General features: G+C 39.1%; 1 protein-coding gene across 1 annotated transcript in view; it reads right to left on the reverse strand.

Moving 5' to 3' along the window:
- CLNS1A (chloride nucleotide-sensitive channel 1A) overlaps nt 1-12176 on the reverse strand; it is a 29911-nt gene extending 17735 nt beyond the window's left edge. Inside the window, exons 1-3 of the mRNA XM_032427211.1 lie at nt 11951-12176; nt 6296-6432; nt 107-208 (exon numbers count right to left, since the gene is read on the reverse strand). Coding sequence (XP_032283102.1) covers nt 107-208; nt 6296-6432; nt 11951-12075 — 364 coding nt within the window. The 5' untranslated portion in view covers nt 12076-12176. The remainder of the gene's footprint in view (nt 1-106; nt 209-6295; nt 6433-11950) is intronic.
- Nucleotides 12177-12473: the final 297 nt, after the last annotated feature.

A 12473-nucleotide genomic window follows, 5' to 3' on the forward strand; every position in this document is an offset into this window, starting at 1 on the left:
TGTGTGTGTGTGTGTGTGTGTGTGTGTGTGTGTGTGTGTGTGTGTGTATGGGGGGTGGGATGCTTGGTACATAAAGGGAAAAGAATCAATTCTATAGAATACTCACATGCTGATTTATCACTAGGCACAAATCTGAATTCAGCAATAGGTTCAACATCATCATCACTGTCTTCTTCTTCTTCTTCAGCAACAGATTCTTTTGATTCCTCTAGAAAGGGAATAAAAATAACTTTTTAAATGATGTTTTTTGTTTTGGAAAACAAGAAGCCTAAAATAATTTCATAAAGGATGCTTATTGATGTATCTAAATACTGCAACACAGTTTTTACTTCAAATTATAAGAACATGGTTATTTTAGAGCTAAAAAAGACTGTGGACTTTCACTGAGCCCTAGGGATTCCAAGCCCCCTTCAAAGTCATGGTGGGGGTGAGGAAACCCAAACAGTTAGGCCTCTAACAAGTACAGTTCCACTGTCATCTGTCTCTCTTACCTTTTACCATGAAACAAAGGGTTCAGTAGCAGTTTGTAAACCGCTGATGTGATTTATCACCAATAATTTACAGATGAGAAAACTAAGGCCCATAAAAGTTAGCAAACCCAACAGATAAATTACCAAAGTCTGTAGGCAAGAAAAAAATACAAATTTTCAATGAAGAGAACTAGCACAGTGGAAGCAGGAACTGCTACAACTATTCTGGAGGTGTGCATATTCTACTATGCAGCAATTCTCATCTATGTATTTATTATGTACACAAGGAGTTTATACATAAATGTTTACTGAAGTACTCGCGAAAAATTTAAAAATTAATGTTAATTTAAAAAAAAGGAAACATGTATTGTAACCCGATCATATTATGTTTTATAGACAGCAGTTAAAAAGGAACAAATATTTATATGTATCAAAACTCATAGATTAAAAAATGTAACTGAGTGAAAAAACTAATTGCAGAATATATATAAATAGGGGCGCCTGGGTGGCTCAGTCGTTGGGTGTCTGCCTTCGGCTCAGGTCGTGATCCCAGGGTCCTGGGATCGAGCCCTGCATCGGGCTCCCTGCTCAGCAGGAAGCCTGCTTCTCCCTCTCCCACTACCCCTGCTTGTGTTCCTGCTCTCGCTATCTCTCTCTCTGCCAAATAAATAAATAAAATCTTTAAAAAAAAAAAAAAAGAATATATATGAATAATACCACTTACATATTAAAAGTTTAACACAAAACAAAACCATTATATTGCTTATGGATTTATACATATTCAGTAAAAATCTAAAAGTTTAGATGGGAAGGACACATACCGCCTTTAGGATAATGTTTAACTTGGGAGATAAAATATGAAACAAAATGGGAAAGGTACGAAAAGGATTAACAGTACTGATACAGTCTTATTTGTTTTTTTTAAAGATTTATTTATTTATTTGTTTTAGAAAGAGAGAGCGAGCGAGCAGGGAGAAGGGACAGAGGGAGAGGGACAGAAAGAATCTCAAGCAGACTCCCTGCTGAGCGCAGAGCCAGACACACGGCTCGATCTGAGGACCCTCAGATCATGACCTGAGCAGAAATCAAGAGTCGGACACTTAACTGACTGAGCTACCCAGGCACCCCCAGTTTTACTTCTTTAAAAACCAGAGTAACTATGAAAAAAAGTTAGAATTTATGCTAGATCATGAATAATGAAAATTTTTTATTACTCTCTGTACTTTTCAATGTTTGAATTATTCCATAATTTTAAAAAACCAGGTCGGGGCACCTGGCTGACTCAGCTGGTAGAGGACACTGACTCCTGATCTCGGGATTTTAAGTTTGAGCCCCACACTGGATGTACAGATTACATAAAAAAAATCTTTAGGGGTGCCTGGCTGGCTCAGTCAGTAGAGAATGAGACTCCTGCTCTTAGAGTTCTAAATTCAAGTCCTTGGGTGCAGTGATTACTTAAAAATAAAATCTTAGAGCACTGTGAATTGTATAAGACTGTTGAATCACAGACCCGTACCTCTGAAACAAATAATACATTATATGTTTAAAAAAAAAAAAAAGAAGAAGAGAGCAGGAGGGGAAGAACGAAGGGGGGGGAATCTGAGGGGGAGATGAACCGTGAGAGACAATGGACTCTGAGAAACAAACTGAGGGTTCTAGAGGGGAGTGGGGTGGGGGGATGGGTTAGCCTGGTGATGTGTATTAAAGAGGGCACGTACTAAATGGGGCACTCGGTGTTATACGCAAACAATGAATCATGGAACACTACATCTAAAACTAATGATGTAATGTATGGTGATTAACATAATAAAAAAAAATGTCAAAAGAGAAAAAATTACTGATGTGCGGTATGAACCCTGGTGTGGGGATTTCTTTAAAAACTCCTCCAGGTCAGTGTCCTGTGCAACCAGGGTTGAAAAGCACCACTTTAGAGCATTGCTCCTCAGACCATTTGTGGGGAAGCACCAGTTGTTTATTTCCAAAAGTATCAAAATACAAATAAAAATAAATTACTAGAAAAATAAAAAGAAAACACATAGAAAAAAATAGTAATAATAAATAAATAAATAAAATCTTAGGGGTGCCTGGGTGGCTCAGTCATTAAGCGTCTGCTTTCGGCTCAGGTCATGATCTCAGGGTCCTGGGACCGGGTCCCGCATAGGGCTCCCTGCTCAGCAGGAAGCCTGCTTCACCCTCTCCCACTCCCCCTGCTTGTGTTCCCTCTCTCGCTGTGTCTCTGTCAAATAAATAAATAAAATCTTTAAAAAAAAAAAATCTTAAAAAAAAAAATCTTTAAAAAATAAGAAGTATAAAAAATTTAAAAACCAGGTCAACAAAATACTTAAATAGACTCTCAAAACATGTTCAAACTAATAATCTTAAAAATATAAATTAAGGGTGTTATATGCAACTAATGAATCACTAAATTCTACCCCTGAAACTAATAATACACTATATGTTAACTAAACTGAATTTAAATTAAAAAAACACATAAAAATATAAATTAAATGTTGTTTAGCATATTAAAGTTACCATTTAAAAAAATTTTAATTCTCCATGCAGATGAAAATAAGGTAGAAAGATTCTTATACTATTACTGAAAGTGTAAATTGATATACACTTTCTGGAAAGCAATTTGACAATACATGTTAAGAGCTTTAAAAGTACTACCTTTAAAGCAGCAATTCTACTCATAGGAATCAATTATAGGGGGTATCTAAATGCTTTTTTTTTTCTCTAAGTCATACAAGCTGAATATAGAATGAAAAAATACAGATAAGCAAAAAAGGAAAAAATTTTAAATGCCCAGTATTAACAATTTTAAATCACAGATTTCATAGGACTTTTTCTGTCCTGTTGCTGTTATATGGTTACATTGTTATACTGTCCTCTGTAAACAAGTGAAATAATACAAAAATACTGGAGAATTCTAAAATAACTCTGAACAGTTGAACTGAATACGTTATGGTATTACCAAACTTTTTCAGTGTTTTAAAAAACAAAATGGTATCATATTAGAACTATTATTCTATAACTGAATGAACATCACTTTTTATATTATAAAAGTAATACATGCTGGTATAAAAATAATTGAAAGAGTGTAGATGTAGTCCAAGGAAAAAGTAAGTCCCTACCACTCTAGTTCCTCTCCCCGGAAGTAACAATTATAACAATCTGTTTTTTACCTCAGGAATCTACCTTAAGGCAAGAAATATAAATGCAATACAGTATTTTTGCAAGTAAGAAAAAAACACAACCATGACCAACACTCATTATCTCATGCTAGATCAGAGTATCTGCCTTATTTTCAGTCTCTAAACCTTTCTAAATTTTCAACAGTGGGAGTAAGTTTTTAGTTATTTTAAAAATAATCTAATATCCTCAACTATAAGCTGAAAGTCCACTTTAATAAGGTTTATGGAGGTTCCAAAGAGAAACAAACATCTGAAGCTTGGAGAATCAGGATGAGAGGAACAAAGGCTGGGAAAACAGGATCCAAGCACATGTAACTTATGAGAAGAGTTGAATCCCACATAAACGGAATTGGAGAAGTACTACATAAATGTGACCCAGGAGGATTCTACTTTTTAGTAAGAAGTGAAGTCTGACTTAGCTTAGTAAGAAAGGATTAATCACAGTCCCATTAATTTCAAGAAAATAATCATATAGAGCAAACACTTAAAATAGCTATCCCAAACCTACTGAATCCTTACTGCCTAGTTTGGGACTCCTGGTATCTGCATTTTTTTTTTTTTTTTTTAAAGATTTTATTTATTTATTTGACAGAGAGAGACACAGCGAGAGAGAGAACACAAGCAGGGGGAGTGGGAGAGGGAGAAGCGGGCTTCCTGCCGAGCAGGGAGCCCGATGCGGGGCTCGATCCCAGGACCCTGGGATCATGACCTGAGCCGAAGGCAGACGCCCAACGACTGAGCCACCCAGGCGCCCCCTGGTATCTGCATTTTTAACAAGCTCCCCAGGTGTTTCTACTGTGCAGCCAGGTTTAAGAACTAAAGACTACTACAATCCCCTCATTTTTCTGGATGAAACTGAGGCTCAGAGAGACGAAAATAACTTGCTTACCAAGTTAATGACAGTCTCATCCAATGTGTTTTTCTCTTTAGCTAGCTTTATTGAAGCCCTACCTCTCTAACCTAATTTTTTGACATACACCTGACATACACCTTTGCCCAAAGCTAATGCTCTCCACTATCTATGGGCATTTCACACCAGGATTTGGAAATGACTGGCAAGGTCACCTCTGAGTCTTTGCAATTCTATGAATGAATGGCTTAAACTAAACATGAAATAATAATAATCTCGGTTATAAAAATCAGAGTTGCACCTACTTGGAAAGTGAACTTTGTGCCCAATACCTCCTCATTTGGAAAGTCTTACTACAACCCAAGGTCAACAGCTTTTTCTTTTCCTTACCCTCTCTTTCAAATTTCATTAGAAATCTTTGCACTTTTTCCAATGGCAAGTGTTCGAAATCTTATAACAAAAATATTTTCAGATAGCTGAATCAGGCAGGGCTGATGAGACAGGGCTTGCCAAAAGCCCTAAAAGTTATTAGATAATTAATGTCACACTAATTATAAGTGGTCATCTTATATCTGAAATCATATTAAAATCCTAAATTGGATGGGGCGCCTGGGTGGCTCAGTCGTTAAGCGTCTGCCTTCGGCTCAGGTCATGATCCCAGGGTCCTGGGATCGAGCCCCGCGTCGGGCTCCCTGCTTGGCGGGAAGCCTGCTTCACCCTCTCCCACTCCCCCTGCCTGTGTTCCCTCTCTCGCTGTGTCTCTCTCTGTCAAATAAATAAATAAAATCTTTAAAAAAAAAAAAAAATCCTAAATTGGAGGAGCAATAGCTTAACAGGTAAATTCATGGGACTGTCTCTTACACACTATTTCAGAGAAAGGCAACCCATTATTTTAAAAGCACAAGTTCAGTAAAAGTGTAACAAATTGTCCTTTCAGTCACAAAGTCCTGCATTTCTACAAAAGTTGAGCATATTAAACTAACACAATATAGGAAAAACTTCTCATCTAGTCACGCTTACAAAAATTAAACACAAGTTTTAATTTTGTGCCTAATTTCTCATTTGGAATTCCTACAACCCATTGTCAACAACCCCCAAGATGGATTTTTCTTCTCTTTCTTACCCCTTCTTTTATCACTTTCACTAGATTTTTATGAATCTTTCAAATTATTTCAATAGCAAAAAACTTGGGAATCTTGTATCACAGGGTTTCTCAACCTTGGCACTACTGACATTTGGACTGGGTAATTCCTGATTGTGGGAGGCTGTCCTGTGCCTTGTGGGATGTTAAGTAGCATCTCTGGCCTCTAACTACTAGATGCCAGCAGCACTCTATGCCCCTTCCAGTCATGACAATCGAAATGTCATTGCCTAAAGGGGGAGGGACACAACACTGTCCCCCACTGAGAACCACTTTTCTAATAAAATGAAACAAAAAAACAGGTTCTACACTAAACTCTTGGAAGCACAAAGTATACTGATCCAAGCTTCTAAGGGTGCCAAATATAAATGCCTTTACAAAAAGAATAAACAATTCAATGCAAGAGGAAAAAGTAGAAATATAAATCCACAATAACTGAATAATTCTAAGTGCAAATATATATAGAAAGTAAAAAGCAGTGTCCAAATTATTTTACTGAGTTGAAATTTTGCTTAATAAACCGTTATCCAAAAGAGGTCAATGGCTTGAATATTACTTTATGATCAAAGACTGCTTTTTAAATATATGATATTTAATATTCCACCAAAGGAAGCTCAAGATTAAATTACACCATACATACCTCCAAATTTGGCATTCACCATAACATACAAATGCTCTCGTGGATAGGCATTTAGGTCCCTGGACACTGCATGCAAGCTAATCGTGGGGTATTCCAGTGAGAATCCTAATCCAGAGCCATCTAACCAAGACAGGCGGCTGAAAAACATGTGTAAAGTAGATTATTTTAAGAAATTAAATCCTAATTTAATCCTAAAGTTTATAAAGGTTCAGCTTGGACACTTTTACGCATGTGAATAAATTCAAGCTTAGTGTTTAGAAATATTCCTAAAATAATAAAATTCAGCAGCAGCAAATGACTTTCTTGATTCTGTTCTCTTCTCCTCTAGCTAAAAATTCAAAAAAATTTGAAATCCAATTTTTTTTTTTTTTTAAAGTCACATGTGTTTCCATGCCTTCCATGCTGGTTCTTATTTGGAATGTCTTCAGGTGCCTTGCTTTTGCAATTCCTCAACTGGTTAAGTCCCCGCTCCTCCTTGAGCCCTTCCTCCAATTACTCCAGTCCATAATAATCTCTTCTTTTTCTGAACTGCACTTATGTGCAGTAATAGGCCATTTAGCACTTAACTCTGTGGTGATGAATCTCATATGTACCCTGACAGAATATGAGCTACTTGACAGAACCTGTCATATTCCTTTATTTCACATTCTTCAAAACCACTAGCATTAGTGCTCAGCATGTAAGTATGCAATAGATGCTTGGGAGTCACTAATTTCTCCACAAGTCCTACATTAAATGACATACACATGAAATGGCTGTAATCATACTTACCACAAGTTAGACAATATTTATCCCATTGAAAGACTTTATGAGCCTTTCACTTATTCTGCAGCTTTAAAAGAAAGCCACAAATAAAAGTCTAGTTTTCCTTCAAAAGTGGCCAAATGCAAATATTTTATTGGTATAATAAAGGAAACATATCACCAAAATCAGTATGTTGAGTTTTGATTAAAGGCTGGCTAATTTTTTGGCAATACTTCACCCATCTGGAACTGCACCACTTAGCAGGAAAAAAAAAGTAGCAAAAAGATCCTTAAGAGACCACACACAAAAAAATGTTAATGGGATAAAAGTTAATGCAATATAGCGGCTGCATAGGGCTGGAGAGAAATAGAGATTGACTGCTAATGCGTGCCGGTTTCTTTTGGGGTGATGAAAATATTCTAGGGTGCCTGGGTGGCTCAGTTGGTTAAGCGACTGCCTTCGGCTCAGGTCATAATCCCGGAGTCCCGGGATCGAGTCCCGCATCGGGCTCCCTGCTCAGTGGGGAGTCTGCTTCTCCCTCTGACCTACCCCCTCTTGTGCTCTCTCGCTCTCAAATAAATAAAATAAAATCTTTAAAAAAATATATTCTAAAATCAATTGTGATGGTTGCACAGCTCTGTGAATAGACTAATGACCACTGAATTGTATACTACGTGAATTATCTCAATAAACTTTTATTAAAAAAAAGAAATTAATGTAATAACACCCCCATATCATTCTACTTTTTATACAATTTTAACCAGCCTGGTTGTCTCATTTCTAACCAAGCAAAAACAAATACAATAATGAACCTAGGACTCTCTTGGGTAAGAAAAATGGCAGCCCAGCAGTCTGAGATCATTCACATTCAATGTAAGGGGAGGTTGAACTTGACACCTCAGTCCCCCTAAAGGAAATTCATGTCTGAGAACACAATTAAGTGTATATAATATATGACCCTCACTTATCAAAAGCAAAGGCAGAATTAGATTGTGGTGAAAATGTGTACAACTCTGTAAATATACTAAAATGCAATGACTTGTACACTGAAGAAAGCAAAAACAAGAAAAGATGCACTGTCATTTGCAAGGATTTCCCTTCAACATGTTTATTAAAAACAGAAAAAGAAAACCTGGGAGGCTTAAAGTGATAAATCTTAAAAGCTTAGAGGTAAAAGCTCTAGAAATGATTTTCCAGAATGATTCATCCCATTAGTTCCATAGAAATAGATTTTATTATTGTAATTAGATTGTGTGTGCTATATGTGCCTTTCCTGTCCACTGCTTTCTTAATGTGGAAATGAAATAGTCCTCACATATCCAAGAAATATTGCTAGTCCTTTACTAAAACTCTATTATTTTAAGCAAATAAACTCCCTTTTCTCATCTCAAAAATGCCCCAGCATCATCACAACTCAGAAAGTAATAGCCCAAATTTGGGTGTCCAAAATGATTTCAAATATCCAGAGCCACAAAACTTTAATGACTCAATTAGAAGATGGAAAAAATGAAATATAAAATGGACTCAGTGCCTATCAAATTATGGTCTTTATTTTTTTTAAGGATTTATTTATTTATCTGAGACACCTGGGGGGGGCGGGGAGAAAGAGAATCCCCAGCAGACTCCCTGCTGAGCTCGATCAGGCTCGATCTCATAACCCCAAGATCGTGACCTAAGCCGAAATCAAATCAAGAGTCTGGCGCTTAACCAACTGAGCCACCAACGCGCCCCTATGGTCTTTAAAAAGCACATAATAATTGCTCTGTAGTTCCTTATACATGGACATGGATATGCACTCTACAGAACAGAAGCAAGTTCCACTCAAAAGCAACATTTACTCTGATTGCTATGTTCTTATTCATTTTTCACATATTCTAGAAGAAAAGCCCTCCCAAACCAAAATATCTAATTAACTATACCCAACCCAAAGAAGCCATGAGTCACAAAAGGGAAAAACAATTAGACAGTAATACAAAGGAACGTTTTGCTAATTTCTAATGCTTTTGAACAAGTATGATCATTATACCTTATTCCTGGCATGAGGTGAAAAACAGGATAGAAAGAGAAAAGAAGTTTTGAATTTGAGCTGGCTTAATTATTTGGTTTAAAATTAACTTTGGCTTAAGATATAATTTAATTACCCTCTTTATCCATTTCACATGAGCTATTTTGAATGATTCATGCCTCTGATCCGTTCCTTACCTGAGTAACAAAGTCAACTTCCTGTGAAAACTCAACTTTGAAAATAAGCCTGAGAGTTCTGTATCTCTCAACACACATCTGAGAAACCACCTAAATTAAATCAGACCCTATCTCTCTTTGCCTAAAATCCTAAAATAATTTTCTCAAAGCCTTTGGGCAATAAGCCAAACTCATGGAGCATAGCTCTCTCCTTTTCCAGCTTTATTATTTTTCCACTCTTTTCCCCTCATTCCCTCAGATGAATATGGTGTATTATATATTCTGGCACAAACTAAATATTGTTTCTCACCCTTGCCTCTGAGCATCCTGTCTCTTCTAAACAGAATGTTTCCCCTCAGCCCCACCTCATTCACCTGGCTGTTAATACTCATTTGTCATATCCTCTAGGAAACCTTCCTAGTTTGTTGAGGCCTTGATTCTATCAAGACCTGGAAATGCTTGGGGGAAAGAAAAGTGGAAAGAGACCAAGGATGTAATGCTAACAAAGAGTAAAGGGTGATGAATATAGCTGTCCATGGTACTCATAATATTCTATTCTTTTTTTTTTTTTTAAAGATTTTATTTATTTATTTGACAGAGAGAGAGAGACAGCGAGAGCGGGAACACAAGCAGGGGGAGTGGGAGAGGGAGAAGCAGGCTTCCCACGGAGCAGGGAGCCCGATACGGGGCTCGATCCCAGGACCCTGGGATCATGACCTGCGCCGAAGGCAGACGCTTAACGACTGAGCCACCCAGGTGCCCCATAATATTCTATTCTTAACCTAGATGGTGGACATACAAGGGTTGGTTTAATTATAATTCTTTAAATCATCCATATATAATGTATATTCCTTTTTGTATGTATATTTTACAAAAATATTTTCTTAAAGAAGGTAAGAGATTTCTCAGTGAAAAGTTGATACGAAATTTTTTTTTAAACATATAAGACCTTACAAGGAGTTTGTATTTCTTCAGTGTGATAACTGTATTATGATTATACAGGACAATGTCCTTGTTCTTGGGAGATTTTTGCTAAAGTATTTATGGATGAAGGGACATGTCTGCAACTCTCAAACAGCTCAGAAAAAAGATAACTGTGGTAAAATGTTAACAACTGATGAATCTTTGTGTGTATTAATTAACAACACTTGAGATTTTTCTTTAGGTTTGAAGTTTTTCAAAATGAAAAGACAAACATAGGGCCTTGTCTTCCTTCCCCAAACAGTAGTTATATTTTAGAAAGAGTCAATATATAGAAAAGCCATGGAGAAAAAGGGATGGTGTAGGGACTAACAATCTATCTGTGCTGCACTCTCCACCACTTAGAAGAAATTGCTCTCCCAAAATCATTAAAGATCTCCTTGTCATTACCCAACAGATGCTTTTCAGATTTTGACTCCTTCTCCCTCCTGTCTGTTCTCAAGTCTCTTCTTCCATAACCTACCTCTTACTGTAGATATGCCTTGGTCCTCTTCTCTTCTGGGGTATCTAACCTATCCCCCATGAGTATATGCTAACCTTTATACTAATGATTTCCTAATCTCTATCTTTAATTCCACTCTTCCAAGATACACACTCTTGTGTCCAATTAATCACATATGTCCAGACCAAACTCATTATCTGCACCTCACCCCCAACGTGCTTTTCCTCCCATCTGTATTTCCTATCTCAGTCATTGGTCAAAAGCCTAAGCTTTGCTCAATGTTTAGATTTCCCTCAAACAAAGGGTTCTTTACATTTTTTTTGTGCCCTCTGTGGTAGGCAAAAATTTGCCTCCCCCGGGACCTTCAAACCCTCCCTCCCCCGTGTCAAGCCTGTGAATATATTGTCACATGGCAAGAGAAAACCTGTATATGCAGTTAAGGTCACTAATCAGTTAACAACAGAATGGGGAGATCATCCCGGATATTCTGTGTGGGTCCAATGGAATCACATGGGCTCTTAAAAGGAAAGAAATTTCCCTGACTGTAGACAAAAGCAGTCAGACAAATTTCAAGGAAGGGAAGGATTCGGTGTGTCATTGTGGGCTTGATGATGACTGGAACCATGTGTCAAGGAAATAGGGACCTCAGTCCTACAACTACGATATTTGAGACACGTCTGTCTTACTGTAAAAGTACAGCGCTTCAGGCGGCCAAATAAAAGGGCGACTCCTTCTAGGAATGGAAATGGGAGTCAGAAATGGGAAACGAGAAATGGGAGTCTCGTCCCTCTGGATATGACCTCGGCTTGCGTGGGGTTGAGGATGTTCCTCTCCCCATCCACACCTACAGAAGAAAAGCCATACTTCTTAACCAAACTTTTAAAATGCTCCACAGTCCGCTCTAAACTTACATATTTTGCCCAGGGCAACACCTCCCGCACCTTTTTACAGGAAAGAGAGGCACATCGATGATTCTCAGGGGCTGGAAACTCAAAACCTTAAAACGAAACCTTGAGTAAAGAGCGACGCACGCACCAGACGTCGGGAAAACAGGCAGGTAAAAAGCATAATCAATGAGAGAACTCCGCGTGAAGAAGAGAAAGAGGAAGACTCGGGAGGAGAGGACACCACAACAATCGAGTCTTCGCCCCGGCAGAAGCCTCCCCGAGGCGACCCGGAGCACGCGCGCTCAGCCTGCAGCAGCCCCCGAGACCGCGGTCTCGCCCCCGGCCCGCCACTCAGCCCGCGCCGGCGGGACGAAGGCGGCGCGCAGGAAGCCGGCACTGGCAAACAGGAGCCCTGCTTACCTCTCAGCGATGTAAAGTGTGCCGGTGCCGAGGCCCTTGCCGTTCAGCACAGCCTCGGTCTCCGGCTGCTGCTGCCGGAGCCCCTCAGCCGAGCCGGGCGGCGGGAAACTTTTGAGGAAGCTCATTGCAGCAGCGAGCGCGGAGACACAGGCCGGGAGGGAGCTGAAACACGGCGACTCCAGCTGCAAGCCTCACCCCGCCCCGGAAGCGGTGGCAATCACCCCGGAAGAGCAACTTAGTCCGCACCGGAATTTGAGCCCCATCCACCATAGAGACGAGTCGTTTGGGGGCGAGCCCCCGGAGGCTTGACCGGACCTGGCCGCGTTGGTCACGTGACTCCTCTCTCCGGGCCCCTTCTCCTCGCCGTTTCTAAGGCTCCGCGCTTGAGATAACTGAACTTTTCTCTCCGACATCCTACTGCTGGGTCGTCACAGCAACCCTGTGAGAGAGGAGGCACAAGGAATGTGCCTTTCTACAAAAGAGGAAACAGAGGCCTGAGCCTTGGACAGGAATCAAAGACCGC

Source organism: Phoca vitulina, unplaced genomic scaffold (genome assembly GCF_004348235.1).
Source record: "Phoca vitulina isolate PV1807 unplaced genomic scaffold, GSC_HSeal_1.0 scaffold36, whole genome shotgun sequence".
Classification (NCBI taxonomy): domain Eukaryota; kingdom Metazoa; phylum Chordata; class Mammalia; order Carnivora; family Phocidae; genus Phoca; species Phoca vitulina.